Consider the following 17,530-nt stretch of genomic DNA (forward strand, 5'->3'; position numbering starts at 1 on the left):
CAATATTTTATCAAAAGATGAAATATTAATAGAATGTCTTATATTTTGAGATAGGGTTTACCTTTATTCAATTCATTATTTTGATTTATATTTAAAATCTTACGTGAGCTTGTTTTGTTTAATTCAACTATTATTATACCTGCAAACATCATTACATGTATTAAGACAGTCAAAGACATTAAATTCGATAATACTCATGGGCATTTAAATTTGATTGATTGACTTAGGTATCTCACCGCAAAAAGGTTAACATCTTGCATATTGTTAGTATTCTATCTCATTTCATGCACTGTGCAAGCAAAGTACACATAAATTTTGCAAAAGGGGTGATCAAATATGTCAAAACCACCGGTTATGGTGTCTAGTTCAATAAGTGTCAAAATTTTAAGTTGCTTGGATTTTCCTACAGTAACTGGGCAGGGTTTGTAGATGACACGAAGAGTACCTATAGGTATTGTTTGTATTGGCTCAAGCATTTTCTCTTAGTGTTCCAAGAAAGGAGATCGTGACAAATCAACTATAGAAGCTGAATTGATAGCTGCAACATCAACTATCAATCAAGCCTTATAGTTGAGAAAAATTATGCTTGATTGCATATGGACCAAGTTAGAAACATTAAAATGTTTGTGGGCTATCAGGCCTCAATATCCATTTCACACAATCCACTCTATCAAGGAAAGACTAAACGTTTCAACATTAAATTGTTTTTTTTTTGAAGGGAGGTGCAGAAAAGTGGTGATGTTATGCTTTACTCAATATTGATAATCAAATTGCTAACATTTTAACTAAGCCAGGTCTGAGTTTCTAAGAAAGCAACTAGGTATCTACTACTTCTAATGCAATGAGTGTTGTTGCATGCATTAAGGAGCACGAATGCATGCATTTGTTAAACATGTGTTTGTGCCTTTACTTTAGGGAATAAAGACATGGTTCTCATGTCTTTTCATGGTTAATTTAGTGGGTAACTTAATTGGTAGGCATGGTTATTTTAGTGGTAGTTAGTCATTTAACATGTTGATCATGAATAAATTAGTGGACCATGATGCTATTTTTAGTTATTTTTCATGTATATAAATTGAAGTATTTACTCCAATTTCAAGTTTCACTTTGTTATCATATTGCTCTTCTCCATAAACAACCCCATTAGACAATAGTTTCTAAGCTAAGGTTTAAGGTATCAAGAGCAAACACATTATTGATTATAAGAAACACCTGTTAGTCCAAGTTGTATTTGATGGTTTAGGTAGATGGCTTAATCATTACAAGTGATGATTCAAATGAAATAGACATGCTGGTGAAGTAGTTGAATGATGCTTTCTCATTTAAAATATTCAGTTGACCTCAGTTTCTTCTTGGGAGTTGAAGTTCAAAGGGTGATCCGAAGTCTAGTACTTCATCAAAAGAAGTCCATTCTTGATCTATTATCCAAGGCAAACATGATAGAGGCCAATCCAACACCTACACTAATGGTTGGATTTTCAAAGTTGACGACACAAGGTGAGGGAGAACCATTTGTAGATTTTCATCTCTATAAACAGATATGTTTGACCAGGCCAGACATGGCATATAGTGTTAACAAAGTGAGCTAGTTTACAAAGGCTCTTTTGGACATTCATTGGAGGGTTGTGAAGTGTATACTCAAGTATTTGAAAGACAGTTGAGCATGGTTTGGTGTATAAAAAGTCAGGGTCAACCGGCTTGGAATGCTATACTGATACAATCTAGGCATCATGCCTTGAAGACAGGAAATCTACTTCTGGTTATGTCATTTTCCAAGAAGGTGTATTATATATGAGTTCAAGTATTATATATATATATATGAATGAATGATAGCAGGCAAATATGTGTGAAACTTGATGATCAAGAGACATATTTTACAAATAGCAAGAAAATTGGTAAGAACTAACACAACCTATTGGTAATGTATCTTATTAGTTCACTTGGAAAATTCAGAACAATAAAGATGGCCGGCCAAATAGATTGCAAATAGTCATAATAGTGAGCCAAACCTATAAGGGAATATCTTGGATACCAAAGTACCACAATTTTATTCCATTTTATGGCACCTCATAAATATGGATTTAGACCTTTTACATGTATATCGTGGCAGATCTCACCGTTTCTCGACGAGGGCTTTTAATGGATGACTCCATTGTCTTTCACTTCTTTGGCTGATATTGCATGTTGTGTGACATCCTCTTTAACAGATTGTTCCTTTTCTGCTTCTTCCTTTTCCTTCTGTTCTTTCTCTGCCTTTAAACGAGCATCTTCCTCAGCTTTCTTGCTTGCTTCGTCTTTTGCAGTCTTAAGTGCTTCAATCAAATTCTTCAAACAAGTTTCAACTTCATCATCATCATCATCATCATCATCATCAGATTTCAACATCAAGTTCTCAGCAACATCAGCAGGTGTCATATCTGTTTCTTCTAACAAATTGCCAATTTCTCCGAAAAGTGGATGAGAATCAATGTCCAAATAGTTCTTTGCTAACACCTTGAATGCTTCGAACCTACAATATGACATTTCAATGTGTTTATCCATTCTCCCTCTCCTGATTAAAGCTGGATCAAGCTTCTCAACATGGTTGGTGGTGAAAACAATGATTCTTTCACCCCCACAAGCTGACCAAATTCCATCAATGAAGTTCAGCAGCCCTGATAGTGTTACCTCACTCTCTTTTCTCTCCTCATTTTTCGACATTGCACTAATTGGATCCCCCTCTTCGTTCTTATCATCTTTCTTCTTCTTCTTCTTCTTTTCTTCCCTTTGGCCTGTAAGATCAAGAGAACAATCAATGTCCTCTATCACTATGATAGACTTGTTTGATGTCTCAATCAAAAGCCTTCTCAATTCCACATTGTTCTTAACTGTTGTAAGCTCAAGATCATACACATCATAGTTCAAAAAGTTAGCCATGACAGCAACCATGGTGGATTTGCCAGTTCCTGGAGGACCATAAAGTAGATAACCACGTTTCCAAGCTTTCCCAATCTTAGCATAATACTCTTTCCCATTACTGAATTTCACTAGATCTTTCTTAATCTCCCTTTTCTTCTTTTCATCCATTGCTAATGTATCAAATGTTGCTGGATGTTCAAAAGCCACATGTGTCCATGTAGTGCTACTTCGGTTACCAAGCCAACCTTGGCCTGCACCGTTCGAGTAGAGCTTCCGTTGCCGGTTATCTGCAGCGATAGCCTTCCCCTGTTTTAACACATGGCTAAGATAAATTCCGGTGATGACTTGCCGGTCTCGTTTATGGAACTTGAGAGTGTAAAACCTCTTCTCATCTGCGCCTGGATAAAATGAAAACTGTTGTGTTTTGGGAGTAGTTCGTTTAGCAGACCACCAAAGCTTGATTCCATTAAACTCATCGGTGATTTCTTCGTTATAATCCATGCTAAGAACTAAAGACTGACTATCTTTAACAACATCAGCCTTGAGTCGCTTAGCGTTTGCAGAAGATTTGTCACTGAGATAGTTCTGAATTGCTGAGAAGGCTTCACTTTTCTTCATCCTCTCGCCGATGAATTCATCGAAGGTTACATGAATGTAAGGATACATGAAATTCGACAGCTTTTTACCATATCGAAAGATATAGTCCTGAAGTTGTGGAGGGAAATACTGTCGCAACATGGCATACACGAACATAATGGCCGCCATCGTTGAGCCTAGATTAGACCACTGTTCTCCCTTCATCATCACCATTTTGGCTCAATTTCTCTCTAATTTTTTTTCCCACAGAATTTTTGTGATAGAAAAGTGGGAAGTTATAGAGAAGAGATGACTGTTAGTTGAAACTTCTAACTAGCTTCCATGATCGCTATTTTGATACTTTTTTCTATGTTTTTTCTTATTTAAAAACTGAAGAGCCGGTGCAATTCTTCTTTCCATGCTTCAATAATGATAGTAAGAAAGACTAAAAAGTTGGATCATTGACTTGTAGGAAGCCTAACTTGTCGGCGAGCTTGCTCATTAAGTAATGAGATTGACGTCACAATATGTGGAAATCGACCAAGTGTTTCTATCGCACGATGGAACTTGAAAGGTAGTGGATACAATCCCAATTTTAAAAAATAATCATTTTCTTTATATTTTCTTATTAGATGGATGTTTGTGTCTAACAACCATGCTTTAAATACCTCAAGAGATTTCAATGCCATAAAAGAAAAAAAATAGACTTAATTTCAAGAAATGCAATCAAAGGTCTTCCTTTATTTAGTTTTGGTCTTCTTTGGAGTTGTCAGTTTCCTATGCACGGAAAACTTTTAAGAAGGTCCCAACTCCCAACTCTCAACTCTCAACTCTCAACCCCCAACTTATATTTTATACAATTTAGCCATAATTTATGACATCATGCTAACCTTAATTGGGCCACTAGGCCTTTAGATGACTCAAGTTGTTGGGCTTTTAGAGAAATATAAGGCACCTTTCAGGATGCTTTTTGACGCCTAAAGACAATGTTCTTTATAAATATACCACTTACACCACGTTTGGTTGGGAGAATGGAATAAAGCTGTAATGGAATATGATTATAATTGAATAGAGCTGTAATAGTAGTGATCATGAGTTGAGCTGCCCGGTCCGCCCGAAAAATGGGAGGGTTCGGGTAAAAATATAGGCCCGAAATATGAGTTTGGGCAAAAAAAACAAAGTCCGTTTAGAAAACGGGCCGGGTCTTGAGTAAAACTTTTTTCTCGGGCTCGGCCCAACCAGGGTTATATATTAAATATATATTTTTATTTTTAATCAAATATATATTATATATATTTAATTTAGGCCGGGCCCGGGCTTAGTAATTTTCTTTCGGGTAGGGCTTGGACAAATTTTTAGGCCCATCTTTCGGGCCGGGCTCGGGCTAGAAAACGGGCCTAAAATTTTATTTTAACTTTGCCCGAACCTGGCTCGGCCCGACCCATGATCACCTCTAAGCTGTAATAATAATTCAATTGTTTGGTTGAATAACAATGGAATAGAACTGTAATAGTATTCTTGTGTTTAGTTGAATGGAATAGATATTATAATATCATAAGACTTAAATGACCAAAATACCCTTAGCATAATTTCTTTTAAGTAAATGATTATTGTTATTATTATTAGATTCTAATAGGATTATTATTAAATTTTATAATAAATAATAAATAATTTAATTATATATTAATATAATTATTATTAAATAAAATTTAATAACAATAAAATATATAATTTAATAACATTCTTAATATAATTATTATTAAAATATGAATTAATAATATATAATATATAATATTAGAAAAACAATATACAACCTACATTATTATTTTAAACTACAATGCATATATAATGTGCTAGAATATTAGTAGCGAAACAAATAATTTAATTATCCTCTAAACTAAAAAGTAAAAGTAATAAATAACTTGAGAATTATATTTTATATCCAAACATAATTTCATACATTAATAAAAAGTTACATGATGTCATTAACTTATACGTCATAATCTATATGTTAAATTTTACAGCATCAAAAAGTTACATAGGATGTCGGCTAGTGAAGTTAAGTGATACTTCAAAAGTTGGATTGCCTCCTTTATGCCATGATTATGCAAGTCAAGCAACATTTCTTCTTCTATCTCGGTGTTCCTAAAAAATACAATCGAGAAAACAATAATAGAGAGTGAGAGCGAATGAAAGAACCAACAAGGTTCTTCTGCAAACATGGTCGAAGAACAAGAAGCTAACCGAGTTTCAAAACTCTTTTGATTGGATTCTTCATCTGCTTGGTGAGCCTATTGAAGTTGGCTTGTATGCAGACAAGAAGCAAAGATGCTGCCCGAGCCAAGCAGTTGCAGCTGAAGTTCATGCTGCTGTTCATTTTATTACTTTCAAATGATATTTTGTAACTTAGTTAGATTAGAACTAAGTTGTTAATGTACTTGATGTAATTTGTTGATGTTTGAGCTGATAAATCAGCTTTACCAAGTGTGCAAGTTTTATTTAACAAGTTACAATGCTACTTAGTGGAGTTAGGTAGATGTTTAGGTAACTTTGTTTCATGTTGACCAGCTTATTGACCGGTATATGTATTGCCATTATGCCTCAATGCAAAGCTAATGAAATTATTCATAATTCTTCTTCATTTTTCTGGATTTACTACTCAAGTAATTTGTTCAAAGTTCTTAACTGGATTTCTTGTTTGTTCATCAAGCCATCGAGCCTTAAAGCTCAAGCTTCTGTCATTTTTCATTCATCTTTGTTCTTAGTTCCAACAATTGGTATCAAGAGCTTATTTCTTAGTGGACTTGTCATTCTTCAAGTCTAAAAATCATGTCTTCATCTGGATTTTCTCCAGCTCTACCAGTAGTGTCCAATGGTGAAGGCTACCACATTTGGGTAGTGAAAATGAAGACCTACCTGTAGGCATTCGATTTGTGAGAGGTTGTTAACTCGGATGTTGAACCAGCACCTCTAAGAGCCAATCCCACAGTGTCTCAGATCAGGCAGCATACAGATGAAAGAACCAAGAGACACAATGTCATGTCTTGCATCCAAAATAGTGTGTCTGATGTGATTTTCACAAGGACAACAGCTTGTGAGTCTCTAAAACAAGCCTGGGATAAACTCAATGAGGAGTTTTAAGGTATTGAAAGAACAAGGCAGCAACAACTCTTGAATTTGATAAGGGACTTTAAAAATTTGAAGATGAAAGAAAAAGAAACAGTGAAGCAATATTCAGACAGAATCATGGCTATTGTAAACAACATCAGATTGCTTGGGGACCAATTTAGTAAAGCAATAATTGTAGAGAATGTTATCTCAACTTTGCCTAAGAGATATGAAGCCAAGATTTCTTCCCTTGAAGACTCGAGAGATCTGACTAACATCTTTTTGACTGAGCTGATCAATGTTCTTTATGCTCAAGAACAAAGAAGGGTCAGCAGGCAGGAGGAGCATCAAGAATATGCCTTCTAATCCAATAGCAGACCTACCTTGAGCTCCTCTGGCTACAAAGGGAAGAAAGCTTAGCCTGACAAGCCTAGAAGAGATGAAGCAAGAAAAAGGTATCCACCTTGCCCACATTGCAAAAGGCTCAGTCATCCAGAAGCAAACTATTGGTTCAGGCCTGATGTGCAGTGCAAAGTCTGCAAAAAGATGGGCCATGATAAGAAAGTTTGCAGAAACAAATGCAAGCTGAGACAAAACCAACCTCAACAGCCAAAAGCTGAAGCTCAAGTGGCAGAAGAAAGTAGTGACTAGGAAAAGCAAGTCTTTGTAGTCTCTTGCTCAGCTGCCAAAGGAAAAGCCACAAAAGGATAGCTGATAGACAGTGGTTGCACAAACCACATGACCCCTAATGCTGCTATCTTCAAGAACACTGATAGAAGCTTCAAAACAAGGGTGAAAGTTGGAAATGGACACTTCATCAAAGTAGAAGGCAAAGGAGATGTGATGATAGTCACTCCTATAGGTAAAAAACTTGTCTCTAATGTCTTGTTTGTGTCTGAAATTGACAGAAATCTACTCAGTTTAGCTCAGTTGCTAGAAAAGGGCTATTCAATAGTATTCAAAGGCAAATAATGCCTGATCAGTTATCCAAGTGGATCCAAACTCGTGTCAGTGACCATGGTTGACAGAAGTTTTGTAGTGGATTGGAACAAAAGCTCTAATAGTGCCTACACAGCTATTTTAGAAGAATCTAAGCTGTGGCACAAGAGGTTAGGCCATGTCAACTACAAGTCACTAGCTTAGCTAACCAAAGAAGACTTGGTTGAAAACTTCTCCAAATCAGTTGAGAAAGAAGATGTTTGTGAGGTGAGTCAGCTAGGAAAGCAAGTCAGACTGCCATTTCCTTCAAACAAGGCTTGGAGAGCTTCTAAAAGGTTGCAGCTAGTCTACACTGATGTGTGTCCCCCTATGAAGACACAGTCTTTGAATGTCAACAGGTATTTTATCATTTTCATTGATGACTACTCGAGATATTGCTGGATTTACTTCTTAAAGCATAAATCAGAAGTGGCCTCAATAAATTGGTTCCAAGCTGAAGACATTGTGATGAAGCAGGCATCAAGCACCAACTCACTAACACCTACACACCTCAACAGAATGGTGTTAGTGAAAGAAATAATAGAAGATTGATGGATATGGCAAGATGTCTATTGTTTGAAAGGAATTTGCCCAAGACCTTATAGGCTGAGGCAGTTAACACTACTGTATATCTTCAAAACAGGTCACTAACCAAGGCATTGGTTCATAAAACTCCATTCGAGGCCTGGTTTGGGTTCAAACCATCAGTGGCTCACATGAGGGTCTTTGGTTGCACATGTATGCACATGTTCCAGCAGTGAAAAGAGACAACCTGGCCAAGAAAGCTCAACCTGGCATCCTGGTAGGATACAACAGTATGAAAAAAGGCTATAGGATTTTGGATCCTTCGTCTAATAGGGTCTTTATGAGCAGAGATGTAGTCTTTAATGTGAAATCAAGCTGGGGTTGAGATAAGAATGAACCAGAATGTGCTGCTGAAGATCTAATGATGGATCAGACTGAAGCTGATCAAAATGGTCTTCAAATGGACATTGACCATGAGCCAGCCAGGGGAACTAGACCTTTAAGTGAGATATATGATAGGGCTGAAGTGGCTACTGTTGAACCAAGCTACTTTGAAGAAGCTAAAGCTCAACAAGGATGGAAACAGGCTATGCTCGATCAAATGAGCATGATTGACAAGAACCAAACCTGGGAGCTAGTTGCAAGACCAGCCAACAGAAAGGTCATATGAGTGAAATGGGTGTTTTGAGCTAAGCATAATGCTGATGAAACTTTGAACAAGCTAAAAGCAAGACTGGTAGTGAAGGGATTCAATCAGAAGTATGACATTGACTACTTTGAGACATTTGCACCAGTGGCCAGGCTTGACACAATCAGGCTGCTGGTTGCTTTGGCTGCACAGAAGTAATGAAAAATACATCAACTCGATGTAAAGTCAGCCTTCTTCAATGGTTTTCTTGATGAGGAAATCTATGTTGAATAGCATGAAGGTTTCAAAGTAGCAGGCAAGGAAGATAATGTATACAAGTTGAAGAAAGCCTTTTATGGCTTAAAACAAGCACCAAGAGCCTAATATGACAAAATTAACAACTACTTAGCTAGCTTGGGATTTGAAAGAAGCATCAGTGAGCCAACCTTGTATATGAAGAAGAAAGGTAATGAAGCTCAGCTCATAGTGTCCTTGGTATGTTGATGACCTGCCAGTGACAGGAGAAAATTATGCAATGCTTGCTGATTTCAAAGGCAAAATGAAAAAAAATGTTTGAGATGTTTGATTTGGGACAAATGTCTTACTTCATTGGCATGGAAGTGTCTCAAACTCAACAAGGAATCTTCCTAAGTCAAAAGGCATTTGCATTGAAGATTCTGAACAAATTCTCCATGCTGAACTGTAAGGCAACAAGCACACCTGTTGCTATTGGAGAGAAGCTGTCAAGCCAAGGTGTTTTCGAGAAGATTTGTGAAATAACCTACAGAAGTTTGCTCGAATGTTTGCTCTATTTGACAACTAATAGACCAGACATTATGTTTGCTGTAAGTCTGCTATCAAGATTCATGTATTGTTATAATGTGAAGCATTTACAAGCTGTCAAAACAGTTCTCAGATACATCAAGGGTACACTGAGCTTTAGAATGATGTTCAGCAAAATTGATAGCATAAAGCTACTTGGTTATGCTGATAGTGACTGGGCTGGATTGATAGATGATATGAAGAGCACCTTAGGGTATTTGTTTACCCTTGGTTCAGCCATTTTTTGTTGGAGTTCAAAGAAACAAAGTGTTGTTGCTCAATCAACTACTGAAACTGAGTATGTAGCAGCTGCAAGTGCTGTTAATTAAGCCATTTGGCTAAGAAAAATCATGGTAGATTTGAATATACACCAAAGGGAAGCAACAAATATCAAATGTGACAACTAGTCTTCTGTTACAATTGCAAAGAATCCAATATTCCATGGGAGAACAAAACACTTCAAGATTAAGTTTCATTTTGTCAGAGAAATGGAACAATATCAAGAGGTGAAACTGATTCATTGCAGTTCTGAAGATCAGCTTGTTGATATCTTGACAAAATCTCTTTGTGTGTCAAGGTTCAATTGTTTGAAAGTCAAAATGGGAGTTTGTAGCATGCAAGCCAAGGAGGAGTGTTGAAGCTAGCCTGCATGTAGACAAGAAGCAGAAAAGCTGCCCAAGCCAAGCGGTTGTAGCTGAAGTTCAAGCTGCTGTTCATTTTATTACTTTCAAATGATATTTTGTAACTTAGTTAGATTAGAACTAAGTTGTTAATGTACTTGATGTAATTTGTTGATGTTTGAGTTGATAAATCAGCTTTACCAAGTGTGCAAGTTTTGTTTAACAAGTTACAATGCTACTTAGTAGAGTTAGGTAGATGTTTAGGTAACTTTGTTTCATGTTGACCAGCTTATTGACTGGTATATGTATTGGCATTATGCCTCAATTCAAAGCTAATGAAATTATTCATAATTCTTCTTCATTTTTCTGGATTTACTACTCAAGTAATTTGTTCAAAGTTCCCAACTGAATTTCTTGTTTGTTCATCAATCCATCTAGCCTTAAAGCTCAAGCTTCTGTCATTTTTCATTCATCTTTGTTCTTAGTTCCAACAAAACATTTTCTTGAAAAAATTGTCTATACCGCACCAAAATCCTTCATTGGAGTCATTCAACTTGTATATTAACACCCAATTACCTAACACCAAATGCCTATCGAAACTTGTATTTTTAAGTTTAAATTAAAAAACAAAGCTCCTACAACCAGATACGCATTGCTAAAAATGTTGAACACCTGACACCAAAGCTTAGCATTGGAAAAACTTTCTTTCACTCGGTTTACTACTCTTTATCTACATTATCCGTAAGTTCCCAAGAAATATAAGTTAATTTAACTTGTATCTCGATTCTTTTGGAAGTAAAGAGTATCTACGAAACACGCATATATGTTACCTGTTCGAGAATTTTGTTTGCTTGATCTTGATCCCCCTTAGCAAAAGCATCAACAACCTGGCAAAGAACATATAAAAGTTAAGAATATAAAAGGGATTGATATTGTATAAACAACACCAGACATTTGAGAAAAATGGCATTGTGCAAATACAAAGGACTGACATTTTGAAAACTCAAGACTTACAATTTTATAATATTCCTTCATGTAGCCCTATATTCCTTCACGGCTCTTCGAAGAAACTGGAAACTATCTTATTATTCTTTTCATCTTCATATGCAAGTAAACATCGACACAAGGTAAACTAAAATTCACATATAAAGTAAACATCGACTGGTCAATGATACGAACTCGTCTCGTGATGTTTTGAGTCGTATATGTTGCCCAATCATGAATTGAGTAAGGATGGATTCGTTTCGGTTTTAAAATGAAACAAAATAGAGATAATGGCTTCAAACAAAGGTAATAAACAAAATAAAGAGGAAATAATAACAAATTAATTGGCCAAGACCGAAAATGAACCAACAATATCAAATTGTTGACCCGAATCTCAAAATGGTCTTTAGGTGTTTTCGGTTAAAGGAATCAGGAAAGGAACCTTGACCCACTATCAACTATGATAGGAACCAAAGGTATATTGAACGCCACACCAAAGGTGATAAGTTCAGCAACAAAGAAAAGATGGACGCCACAAGCTATGCTTGATAAATCAAATCAATTCCAAAAGAACAAAGAGAATTGGATAGCTCACAATTCAAATATTTCATCTATATTCAGCAAAAAGTCCCCCCCTCTATGGCTGATTACATCTATTTATAATGTTAAAACAAGGTAACCGAATGGTCAAAAACATCCACTTAATGTACCATAAAAACTGATGTCTTTTCTTATTCTTTGAACCAAATAACTCCTTCCATAAAATCACTTTAATTCAGCTAATTTGAATGTCTTTAATGGCTTAGAAAATGACTCTTGAGTTGTCCTTGGCTAGTTGAATAGACACCATCTCTTAACCAGCTCCTTAATGACATTTAAAGGCTTGATTAAGTTCTCTTGAAAACTCCAAAAACGGCTGGAAGTGGAAGAGTTGCTGTCGAATTTTAAAGGGCATAAAATGCTCTTTAAAACAACTCCTTTAATGATTTTTAAGCTCCCTTTATAACAGCCCCTTTAATTGTAACTCAAAAGAACTTGAACAGCCACTTAATTAAATGTGTAACAGCCTTGATTTGTAACCACTATAAGCTAAAAATTCACCTGTAATAAACACATTAAAATGAGTTTATTAAACAAATGAAAACACTTATTAATCATAACAAACATTAAACTTACTTAAATAAATGAACTAAAACTTATATGCAATAATTATTCCAAAGAACTAGTTTAATTAAAGAAGCATAATTTAAAGAACTTAAGTTATGCATCAATAAATAATCCTAGGAACTAGATCAATTAAGAAGCATCTTTATTTAATAAAGTTTAATAACTAACTCATTTATTAAAACTTAAGATAAGTGAAATTAATTGATCACTACTCATTTATTAAACTAAAATAAGTTAATTAAAAGAAACAAATTCACTTGTAATAAATTGCGAGTAACGCTTTTGAACAGTTCAAGCATGACTATCGAATTCGACCACTTGCTCTTCCCAAGCTCGTTCCACATAGCTTGCTATTGCATTTCAAATCTCTTAGCTTGTGATTGAGTTATTGGCCTCGTGGCGACTCAATGGATTCAGAGTAATTTCTCGAGCTAAGGTTGCATCATTCCCCCTCTTGAGGCGATTTGCTCCCAAATCGTCACCTACATCAAAAGGGATAAATCAAGCAACATTAAAAGTAGCACTAACCCCATACTCACCGGTAAATCTAACTTATAAGCGTTATCATTAATCCTCTCCAAGACTTGAAAAGGTCCATCTCCTCGTGGTAAAAGCTTGGAACGTCTTTGAACGGGAAATCTCTCCTTGCGCATGTGAATCCAAACCCAATCACCAGGTTCAAATATTACTCGTTTACGGCCCTTGTTAACTTGATGAGCATATTGCTCGTTCTTCGCTTCAATATTATCCCTAACTCGTTGATGTAATTGTTTTACAAAATCTGCCTTTTTCTTTCCATCTACATGCACCAATTTATCAGAAGGTAAAGGCAATAAATCCAATGGAGTTAAGGGATTAAATCCATACACTACCTCAAATGGTGAAAACTTGGTAGCTGAATGTACCGATCGATTGTATGCAAGTTCAATGTGAGGTAGACACTCCTCCCAAGTCTTTAAATTCTTACGTATAATGGCCCGCAGTAGTGTTGACAGAACTCTATTAACAACCTCTGTTTGGCCATCAGTTTGGGGATGACTTATTGTGGAAAATAATAGCTTAGCTCCAATTTTTCCCCATAAAGTCCTCCAAAAGTGGCTGAGAAATTTAGTGTCTCGATCCGAAACAATGGTTCTTGGAATGCCATGCAATCGTACAATCTCCCTAAAAAATAGATTGGCAACATTTAAAGCATCATCAGTTTTGTTACATGCTATGAAATGAGCCATTTTTGAAAACCGATCAACTACAACAAACACAAAATCTTTGCCATTCTTTGTTCTAGGAAGACCCAAAACAAAGTCCATAGAAATATCCATCCATGGCATTTCTGGGATCGGTAATGGAGTATAGAGTCCATGTGGCTGGACCCTTGATTTCGCCCTCTTGCAAACAATACAACGATTGCACACTTTAGCCACATCTCGTTTCATCTTTGGCCAATAAAAGTGTTCTTGAAGAACGGCCAAAGTTTTGGCAATACCAAAATGTCCCATTAAACCCCACTATGTGCTTCATGAACCAAAGAAATTTCTAGTTGATCCTTGGGGTATGCACAACTTATTTTCTAGAAATAGGAATCCATCGTTGGTAGTACATACATCATACGCACCTTGCACACATAACTTGTAAACTTCTCCAAAATCGAATCATCAAGATATAATTCTTTTAAATAAGCAAAACCAAGTAACTTGACATCCAAATAATTTAGAAGAGCATACCTTCGCGATAAAGCATCCATACGATATTTTCCTTACCTTGCTTATACTTAATCACATATGGAAAGGATTCTAAGAATTCTACCCATTTTCATGTCGTTTGTTGCTTAGTTTGCCCTCTCAAATGCTTAAAAGCCTCATGGTCCGTGTGTATAACGAACTCTTTAGGCCAAAGGTAATGCTGCCATGTTTCTAATGCACGTATCAATGCGTACATTTCTTTGTCATAGGTGGGATAATTGAGCGTAGCTCCACTAAGTTTCTCGCTAAAATAAGCCACCGGTCGCCCATCTTGCGTTAAAACCGCACCTATTCCTATTCCAGAAGCATCACATTCCACCTCGAAAATTTTGTTAAAATCCGGCAAACATAAAAGTGGAGCTTTAGTCAAACAATCTTTGATTTTAACAAAAGCGATTCTTGTTCATCGACCAAATAAAAGGTGAATTTTTTTGATAATGCTTAAGTTAATGGGGCGACAAGAGTGCTAAAATTTGGTACAAACCTCCTATAGAAGCTTGCAAGGCCATGAAAGCTTCTAACTTGGCTGATGTTATTCGGTCGTGGCCATTCTTGTATTGCTTTAATCTTCTCTTGGTCCACCTCTAGTCTATTCGCACTTACAACAAAACCTAGAAAAACAACTTTGTCAGTACAAAAGTTACATTTCTTAAGGTTTGCATACAATACTTCCTTTCGTAAAACCTTCAAAATAGCATGCAAATGTTCAAGATGTTCAGTTAATGATTTGCTGTAAATTAAAATATCGTCAAAATAAACTACGCAAAAACAACCAATGAAAGACCTCAAAACGTGGTTCATCAACCTCATGAAAGTACTCGGTGCATTGGTGAGGCCAAAAGGCATCACTAACCACTCATACAAATCGTATTTAGTCTTAAACGCAGTCTTCCACTCGTCCCCCTCCCGCATACGAATTTGATGATAGCCGCTTTTCAGATCAATCTTAGAGAACAATTTTGCTCCACTAAGCTCGTCTAACATATCATCAAGTCTAGGAATGGGATGACGGTATTTGACGGTAATTTTGTTGATAGCTCGGCAATCTACGCACATCCTCCATGAACCATCTTTTTTAGGCACCAATAGAACGGGAACCGCACATGGACTTAAACTCTCCCGTATATAGCCTTTTTCCATTAATTCTGCTACTTGTCGTTGCAACTCTTTAGTTTCCTCCGGGTTGCTTCGATAAGCTGGCCGATTTGGAATTGTAGCTCCGGGAATAAAATCTATTTGATGTTCAATACCTCGAAAAGGAGGCAATCCACTTGGCACATCTTCCGGGAAAACGTCTTTGAATTCCTAAATCAATAAAACAATAGACAAAGGTAAAGAATTATCAAGTTCGTTAGCATCAAATAAGCATTCCTTGTACATAAGTACAAGTACGGGTTGATGCAACAACAATGATTTTCTTATCTCCTTTTCTCTCGCAAATACGCTCATTTTACCACTCTCCTCTCGTACTTTTACCTCCACTCCTTCAATTTTTTCTTTCTTTTTTTCATTTTTCTTGTCTCTCTCTTTTTCAATCTTTTCTTTCAACTTCAATTGATCTTGGTACACTTGCTTTGGAGTCAATGGCGCTAAAGTTACATTCTTGCCTCGATGCTTGAATGTATAGCGATTTGTATAACCATCATAGATCATGTGCCTATCAAATTGCCATGGACGTCCCAAAAGTAGATGTCCTGCATGCATAGGAACTACATCGCACACCACTTCATCTTGGTACTTTCCAATAGAAAATGCCACCACATCTTGTTTTGTTACTTTCAGCTCACCTCCATCATTTAGCCATTGCAACTTGTATGGAGTTGGATGTTTAGTTGTAGCTAAACCTAGCTTTTCCACCAACATAATACTAACTACATTAGTACAACTACCACCATCAATGATCATACTACATACCTTGCCTTGAATGTGGCATCGAGTGTGAAAAATATTCTCCCTTTGTTGATCAGTTTCAACACTTTGAATACTGAGGCTACGCTTTACCACAAGAATTTCTCTTTCAACGGGTAACTCTAAATCTTCATCATCGGATGGCATTTTAGGTTCATTTTCATCCTCTTCCTCTGACTCAACTTCTCCATCAGCTCTTATCACCATAATTCGTCGATTGAGACATTGACTAGCTATGTGCACACGACCTTGACACTTGAAACATCTTATGTCTCTCGTGCGATTTGGCGCTTGCTTATTTTTATTTCGACTTGTCTCTCCAACGGGCTGATTTGATTTAACTGCTACAGTCGGCTCCTTTGTTCTAACTGGGGTTTTGTTGACTCCTTGATTCCATTTGTTGGTTGAAGAATTGGCATAGGGTCCACTAACTCCTTTTCGCTTAAGTTGCTTTTCAACCTTAATCGCCATGTGAACCATGTCCATCACTTCAACATAGTGTTGTAGTTCAACTATGTTGGCAATGTCACGATTTAAACCCGAAAGGAACCTAGCCATGGTTGCCTCTCGATCCTCCTCGATATCAGCTCGAATCATCGCTATCTTCATCTCCTTATAATAATCTTTAACACATCTATTTCCTTGAGTAAGGTTTTGAAGTCGTTGATAAAGATATCGATGGTAGTATGATGGAATAAATCTTTTCCGCATGACTGATTTCATTTCTCCCCAAGTAGAGATGGGTCTTTCACCATTTTGTCGTCGACTTGTTACAAGCTGGTCCCACCACACTATGGCATAATCAGAAAACTCAATTGCCGCGAGTTTTACCTTTTTACTCTCCGAATAGTTGTGGCAATCAAAAACAAGCTCAATCTTCTTTTCCCACTCCAAATAAACTTCAGGGTCATTCTTACCTTGGAATGGTGGAATTGTCATCTTGATATTCTTAAGATTGTCATCGGGTCGATCACGATCTCTAGGACCTCGTTGTCGTTGACGGCCTCGACGTCGTACACTTCGGGCAGATGAATAATCACTTTCTTGTTCACTTGCTTCATAAGGATCTTGGATTGGACGTTCTCGCTCTCGTGTTGCACCTTCCGGAGTCATCTCACGTGGTTCTCGTGTCTCGACTCGATATAATCGATCTTCAATCGGTTCAAGTTTTCTATCAAATAATTGCTCCATCTCTCGCATAATTGCTTGAAGGGTAAGATTTGGCACTTCTCTTCCAACATTTCTTACGGGACGTAACCCTCCTTCCACATTTTGATTTCTTTCCGGACTTCGTGACATTTTTTTTAAAATGAACTCACAACAAAGAATCTCACTATCCACTCACAAAGAAATCTCACTCACTTGGCTTTTATACTCTCGAATAAACTCACCACTCGCTTGCCTCTTTCCGCTCACTCCTCATCTCTAAGTTCTTAGGAATTATTTAAACTTAAAAAGCAATTGTTGTGGGTCGGCTTACAAACTTGATGTTTGAGCTTGGTAAGATTATTGTAGGACAAAGGAAGGTAGGCTTGAAACAAAGAAATGAAAAGGTTGGGTGTGGCGAAATAGTAGAA

General features: G+C 36.7%; 2 protein-coding genes and 1 pseudogene across 2 annotated transcripts; 1 reads left to right on the top strand and 2 right to left on the bottom strand.

Moving 5' to 3' along the window:
* Positions 1-1,892: 1,892 nt before the first annotated feature.
* LOC105768315 (AAA-ATPase At3g28580) lies at positions 1,893-3,894 on the bottom strand. Its single transcript, XM_012588193.2, has one exon. The coding sequence runs from the start codon at positions 3,706-3,708 to the stop codon at positions 2,137-2,139; it is 1,572 nt and encodes a 523-aa protein (XP_012443647.1). The 5' UTR covers positions 3,709-3,894; the 3' UTR covers positions 1,893-2,136.
* Positions 3,895-9,309: 5,415 nt separating this feature from the next.
* On the top strand, positions 9,310-9,864 carry LOC128042426 (uncharacterized mitochondrial protein AtMg00810-like). Its single transcript, XM_052633461.1, has one exon. It carries the CDS (start codon positions 9,310-9,312, stop codon positions 9,862-9,864), a length of 555 nt encoding a protein of 184 aa, XP_052489421.1.
* A 265-nt stretch (positions 9,865-10,129) lies between these two features.
* Positions 10,130-17,252, bottom strand: LOC105768305 (uncharacterized; annotated as a pseudogene).
* Positions 17,253-17,530: the final 278 nt, after the last annotated feature.

The sequence above is a fragment of the Gossypium raimondii genome, chromosome 7 (genome assembly GCF_025698545.1).
Source record: "Gossypium raimondii isolate GPD5lz chromosome 7, ASM2569854v1, whole genome shotgun sequence".
Taxonomy (NCBI): domain Eukaryota; kingdom Viridiplantae; phylum Streptophyta; class Magnoliopsida; order Malvales; family Malvaceae; genus Gossypium; species Gossypium raimondii.

What these genes read in the sequence shown, in the direction of transcription:
- LOC105768315 (XM_012588193.2), bottom strand. Translation starts at nt 3,708, where the DNA reads ATGGTGATGATGAAGGGAGAACAGTGGTCTAATCTAGGCTCAACGATG.
- LOC128042426 (XM_052633461.1), top strand. Translation starts at nt 9,310, where the DNA reads ATGTCTTACTTCATTGGCATGGAAGTGTCTCAAACTCAACAAGGAATC.